Source organism: Triticum aestivum, chromosome 2B (assembly GCF_018294505.1).
Source record: "Triticum aestivum cultivar Chinese Spring chromosome 2B, IWGSC CS RefSeq v2.1, whole genome shotgun sequence".
Classification (NCBI taxonomy): domain Eukaryota; kingdom Viridiplantae; phylum Streptophyta; class Magnoliopsida; order Poales; family Poaceae; genus Triticum; species Triticum aestivum.
Genome location: NC_057798.1, coordinates 453,670,830 through 453,677,483, shown reverse-complemented (window position 1 = coordinate 453,677,483; position 6,654 = coordinate 453,670,830). Strand labels below are relative to the sequence as shown.

Sequence of the window (6,654 nt, the reverse complement as noted above, 5' to 3'; positions counted from 1 at the left end):
GCTAAGGAACGATCCGTAGATCAACTTGTGTGTCTAGGGTGCCCCCTGCCCCCATATATAAAGGAGCAAGGGGGGAGGCCGGCCGGCCCTACGGGGCGCGCCAAGGAGGAGGAGTCCTCCTCCTAGTAGGAGTAGGACTCCCCATTTCCTACTCCTACTAGGAGGGGGAAAGGAAGGGGGAGAAGGAGAAGGAAAGGGGGGCGCCGCCCCCCCTCCTAGTCCAATTCGGACCAGAGGGGAGGGGGCGCGTGGCCCACCGTGGCCGCCCCTCTCTCTCTCCACTAAGGCCCATGAGGCCCATTACTTCTCCCGAGGGGGTTCCGGTAACCCTCCGGCACTCCGGTTTTCTCCGAAATCACCCGGAACACTTCCGGTGTCCGAATATAGCCGTCCCATATATCGATCTTTATGTCTCAACCATTTAGAGACTCCTCGTCATGTCCATGATCACATCCAGGACTCCGAACAAACTTCGGTACATCAAAACTTATAAACTCATAATAAAACTGTCATCGTAACGTTAAGCGTGCGGACCCTACGGGTTCGAGAACTATGTAGACATGACCTAGAACTATTCTCGGTCAATAACCAATAGCAAAACCTGGATGCCCATATTGGTTCCTACATATTCTACAATGATCTTTATCGGTCAAAGCGCATAACAACATACGTTGTTCCCTTTGTCATCGGTATGTTACTTGCCCGAGATTCGATCGTCAGTATCCAATACCTAGTTCAATCTCGTTACCGGCAAGTCTCTTTACTCGTTACGTAATGCATCATTCCGTAACTAACTCATTAGCTACATTGCTTGCAAGGCTTATAGTGATGTGCATTACCGAGAGGGCCCAGAGATACCTCTCCGACAATCGGAGTGACAAAACCTAATCTCGAAATACGCCAACCCAACATGTACCTTTGGAGACACCTGTAGTACTCCTTTATAATCACCCAGTTACGTTGTGACGTTTGGTAGCACCCAAAGTGTTCCTCCGGTAAACGGGAGTTGCATAATCTCATAGTTACAGGAACATGTATAGCTCATGAAGAAAGCAATAGCAACGTACTAAACGATCAAGTGCTAAGCTAACGGAATGGGTCAAGTCAATCACATCATTCTTCTGATGATGTGATCCCATTAATCAAATGACAACTCATGTCTATGGTTAGGAAACTTAACCATCTTTGATTAACGAGCTAGTCAAGTAGAGGCATACTAGTGACACTATGTTTGTCTATGTATTCACACATGTATTATGTTTCCGGTTAATACAATTCTAGCATGAATAATAAACATTTATCATGAAATAAGGAAATAAATAATAACTTTATTATTGCCTCTAGGGCATATTTCCTTCATATTTCACTTGGGAAAGGAAACGAAAGCTATTCCCAAGATTTGAGTCCATGGAGCCATTCAAAAAGCAAATCCAAAGCCAATTTGTTAAAAAATCCAAAAGATCTTTGGAAAAAGAAAAAGGCCAAAAATCATGGTGTTACAGTAAACTCATATGTTCCTGTTACCATCGTGCCAAGACTATCAGCACGTAACCCCCACTCGAGATCTGCTGGATTTGACTCCATTACGCATTCCGGCAGGCGCATGCCGACCAGAGGTACAACATTCGCCTCGTCACCTAGCACTAGCTTGCGGAGGAGCAAATTGCCATTACGGGCATCATGGCATACATGGACAAGCAAAAGGCGATGCTCCTATCGTACCGCGCCTCCCGCGAAACCCGCCCCAAGCGATGGCAGCTCCGTGTCCTATAGGCAGAGAAAGAAGCTATGTTCGCGGAGATCGACACGATTGTGGAGGAATTTGACGAGACACCGAGAGGTTGCCAACTCCACGTCGGCTGCGCCCTGCTACCACGACAACGAGGTCGACACGTCCACAGCCTCCGCCGATAGTGAGGAAGATTAGAGCGTGGGAGGCCGCCGCTGCTTGGGTGCCAAGAAGGCCCCCTCCACCGTCTTGTCGGGCCGCACAACTCTGAGCTTGCCTGCTTCGCAGATGCGGGGACCACTACTCTTCCCCTCCCGTTGAAGCTAAATTTGGTGGGCTCATCGCCGACCGATTAGCTTGCCCGCTTCAGGGATGCGGAGGCTACTCTTCCCATCCCGTGAAGGTTAATCTTGCGGGGCTCACGACTTTCCTGTGAGCTTGTTGCTGACCATGAGGAAGACATGTCATGGGAAACGGGCGTGGCGGCAACCGACGATCTTTTGGACTAGGTTAGAAAGCTTAGTCTGCTATAGTTTAGTTGAAATATGTCAAAAATGTAATGAATGTGCTCCGGTTTAGATGAAAATCATTCGGTTTTATGTAAAAAAATATCTAAATTTGAATGAAAGTTGTCAAGTTTGTTTAAATTTGCATCAAATGTGATCGGACGTTTGCATCTATCTTTTGATGGTTGACTCCGGAACCACTGTCCGGACCCATGTCCGGACAAGTGTGCAGACGGATGGTGCCTGATTTGAGGGTCGTCGTTGGAGATGCCTTTAGGAAGCATCACGAGAAGAACAGTACACCTGACAAATTGGCAGCCTTCTCCTGAATATTTTTGTCCTATGTACAAATACTGTACAGCTTTATGTGCAGAGAAGATATCTCTAGAATGAATCAAGAGGAATCCTATCAAATAATTGTTGTTTGTACAAATATTGGCCATCTATCATGCCCAAGCAGTTAGTTAAACTTCATTCTCAGTATGTATGTATGTATATGGAGTTAACAGCTACAGCTCCTGTATGCTGCCGAAATGACAAGAGTACAGCTTTCTGTGCGTTTCTGATGGTCACGAGCATCCTGGAGAAACAAAGCACATCGGTTAGTTTTTTCCAGCGAAATAGCACGTTGCTTGGGTGAAAAGGAGCAGCAAATGTTACCCAAAAGCAGGTTTTTCAGCCATCTTTCTCACCTTCTGATCTGCTAGTGAAAACCCTAGCAGCAAAAGATGCTCGGGCTTTGGGTTTAACTACGATGCACGGGATCAACATCTTCGCTCGCTTTACTGCAGTCTGCAGTGGTCAGCAGTATATACTCTCAGGATAAGACGAGAGTGACAAATGCCAAGGCGATGAGCGCCAAGAAGTGAATGGCCTGCAAAAGACAGAGGCCATTTCCAGGCACGTCAGATTCATGTCTCATATACACAAAGTAGAAATGCCAAAGACGACAGTGCCGTCTCGTAAAGAGTTAAGGCACCAGATATTCTCGGACGACGTATGATCCACATTCAGAAAGTTTGCAACGAACTTGCAGAATCTGGGAAGACGGAGCCGGAAGGGCCTTACCGTCCGCGTGGCATCCGATTCATCCATCGGCGGGAGGTAGCCGCGCAGGCCGACATTGTAGACCGGCGTGCCGTCGGGGTAGAAGAGGCCGTAGTTCCGCTCGGAGGCCGGCCCCGGCTTGAGGTTCTCGTTGAAGAGCGCGAAGACGTAGACATCTATGGGCACCGCCGGCCTCAGCGGCGTCCCTTGCTTCGACTCTATCCTCCGCAGCAGGTTCCCGATGTAGATCCCGGCGTACTGCGGCGTGGCGCCTGCCTCGTCGGGGTCGCCCCTGGACGGCCACCCGGTCTCGGAGATCTTCACGTCCACGTCGGCGTGGCCCAGCGCCTGGATCGCGGCGTACACCGAGTCCACCTGGGCGTACAGCATGTTGTCGTAGTTGAGCCCCGTGGTCGGGTCGGTCACCCCGGCGTTGGGCTGGAACAGCACGTACTCCAGCGGCACGCCGGTGGGGTCGTCCTTGTAGGCGAAGTACGGGTAGCAGTTGATGAGGAACGGGGACCTCGCCGCCGACAGGAAGTCGAGGAGCGGCTGGATGTACGGCACGACGTCCGGCCGGAACGCGCCGGCGGACGGAGGGTAGGAGCTGCCCATGATGTCCAGGGAGTGCGCCGTGGTGACGTTCACCTGCCCCTGCAGCCCAAGCGCGCCGAGCGCCTGGTACACGGACTTCATCGCCGGCAGGAGGCTGTCCTTGAGGTCGGTGTCGTTGCCCTTGAACACCTCGTTCCCGACGGTGATGCAGGTGATGCGCGTGCTCGGGAGGTACGGCCGGACGTGCTGCTGGACCCACGCCCGCGCGGCCGCCGGGTCCACCATCGCCGACACGTTCTCGTTCCCGATGCCGATGACGAACTCCACGCCCGTGTCCAGGAACGCGCTCAGCACGTTCTGGTCGGCGTCGTAGAGCTTCACCTTGCTCACCTGCATCGACCGGAGGAGCATGGACACGCGGGACGGCGAAGGGAGGTTGTCCGCGATCTGCCCGTAGTTGATCCCGATCGATAGGCCTCCGGCTGCCACCGCCTCATCTGCTGCGATTGTCACAAGTCAGAAAACAACGATCTGCATGCATGCATCGACATCAAGTTCACAGAGACAGAAACTGCATTCCGCGCACAGGCAAAACGGGAAGATGACTAATTGGAGATCTTGACGACAACGTTCACTATATCCATGACTAATTGGAGGTCGTGATTAATTTGATTATGGCCGCTTGGATCATATTAGTACAAAACATCCATCAATTTTGTCCAACTGGAGATACGTCCTCAAAGGTTCAAAATAAAATGAACAAAAATCTAAGCTGCATCTACCTACACGGTAGTAATTTCCTCCGTTCATTGTTATAAGAGGTTTTGGATATTTTAATATAAACTGCATACACTGAAATGAATGAACAAATACATCAAAATGTGTCTACATATATCTGATTTAGAAAAAAAAAGTTAGAACATGAGGGAGTACTTGTTTATTGCACGATACAGTGAAAGCTGGGGTCCACATGTGAAAGAGCATGTGAATGGGGCATCCTACCAAGAATCAAGCCAATATAAAGACTACGTACGTTGTCAAACACCTTTTTAGAGTATTTCATTTTGTAACAGTCATCCAGTGGCCACAAGCGATCTAAAAGTACACCAGGTTTAGCTAACAACTGTAATCAGCAAGCCACTTGGCCACCCTTTGGGAGATACTTTACGGGGAAAGTCATCGCAGCTCAGCACCAGATCGGATCCACGTCAATTTGGGAAGGAAAGCAAAGGGAAAATAGTGCCGGAATGGCTTGGATTTGGTATTGGGATTTGGGAGATGCTCCCAAGTGGTACGTAGTGGGCAGCCTTCCTTACGCCATGGAGCACCTTGAGGGACCATGTGAGCTCCCTGGATATTCGTTTAAAACGTACTACGTCGTGATAAGTGATAAGATAATCTCAGCAAGTACACCTAACAACCACTATCGATAGCTAGATCGTCATGTCATGCTGTTACTTGAGGGAAATCAGGCAGCCAAGATTAAATCTTATTTTTTGGGGCTTGAAAAAAACCTTTTTGAGACTAAGAAAGAGAGCAAAGATCGCATTCCGAAAAGAATTAAAGTAAAATAAACGCATCAGATATCAGACAGAAACTCTGTATACAGAGGAAACAAGAAATGAAAGACCACTTGGCTCTATGATCAATGATGTGGTGTAAGTTTGACATATGGCAATGGAACTAGGTAAACATCAGTTTAGACAAGGGGAGTGTTTAGACAAATGGCATGCAAAGCATTTACAAGGAAAATAAAGGAGCGCAGCTTTGAGCCCAAACCGAAACGAGTTAGCGCTCTAGCTACCGGGTGAACCACAAATTGGAAGGCCGTTTGGAGCTTCATCATGCAATGATCATGTACACAGTCTCTAATCCAACTCTCTGTGTGCCCCGCAAAACCCTCTCTAGCTAGCGTGCGAAGCGAATATGCAACGACGACGTTCCCCCGCTGCGTGAATACGCGAGGATGTATAAGTCCCAAAGTTGCGCGGCGCTCACCTGCTGTGGCCGTGAGAATGATGGCGAAGACGAGGAGGAAGACGCGAGGCGGCGACCCGGTTCTTGACGGCTCCGGCACGGCCATGGCCGGACGAGTGTGGACGCAGATAGCTTGAAGCTCCGATTCCAGCCAGGCACTGGGGAATGCTTGACCTCTCGATGCTCGCGAGTTTGTGTGGACGGAGTGTGTCTGCGCTGCGTTTTGCTTGCGTTTTTGGGGCTTGGGGTGGTGTTTCGGGATATTTAAGGGGCGGCAATGGTGAGGTGACGACCGACGACAGTTACAGCCGTTGGTTAGGCCCCGCTGCGTTGCGTGTGCTTCTGGATCGAGGGTTTTGTGCCTGCCTGATGCAGGAAAGCGCGATGAGGGAGAGCGAGGTCGGGACGGAAACGAGTGTGCGCGTGGGCCGGTCCGGCGGCAGGTACAGCCCTGCTGCCTTATACATGTGCGCCGTCGACGCGTGTCGACCTGGTATCTCCGCCGCGCCGACCATTCCATGTTCGGGGCGGGATCCGACGTGTGCGCCCGCAGGTTGGTACCCGCATTCCCCTCTCGTGATTCCGTGCTTCTCTCGGCCCAATCCTCCCTCCGTCGAGCCGGCCGGTTGATGAGATGCTTCCTCAGACAAAAAAATAGGCCCGAGCGGCACGAATCACGCCGCAGGTTTCAGGCGAGGCAACGAGACGCAAGTTGAAGGCCACACGCATATGCATTTTGTACTGGACGTCCGAGAATGAATGGTTTCTCCCAAACGGGAAGCAAGGTTAAGTCGACGGGTCCGTCCTAGAGCGGGACCACGCAGGCGGCAGGCTGGCATC

The 6,654-nt window shown here is 50.8% G+C and overlaps 1 protein-coding gene across 3 annotated transcripts; it reads right to left on the bottom strand.

Moving 5' to 3' along the window:
• Positions 1–2,539: 2,539 nt before the first annotated feature.
• Positions 2,540–6,168, bottom strand: LOC123045402 (glucan endo-1,3-beta-glucosidase 14). 3 transcript variants are annotated; one of them, XM_044468448.1, is made up of 4 exons: positions 5,836–6,168; positions 3,304–4,337; positions 2,928–3,109; positions 2,540–2,815 (listed from the first exon to the last, which is right to left on the bottom strand). In XM_044468448.1, the coding sequence occupies exons 1-3, from the start codon at positions 5,918–5,920 to the stop codon at positions 3,053–3,055; spliced, it is 1,176 nt and encodes a 391-aa protein (XP_044324383.1). In that variant the 5' UTR covers positions 5,921–6,168; the 3' UTR covers positions 2,540–2,815; positions 2,928–3,052. The 3 variants fall into 3 exon arrangements, with proteins under 3 accessions (XP_044324383.1, XP_044324384.1, XP_044324385.1); XM_044468449.1 differs by having other exon boundaries at positions 3,304–4,334; positions 5,836–6,165; XM_044468450.1 differs by having other exon boundaries at positions 3,304–4,368; positions 5,836–6,162.
• Between the last annotated feature and the right edge of the window lie 486 nt (positions 6,169–6,654).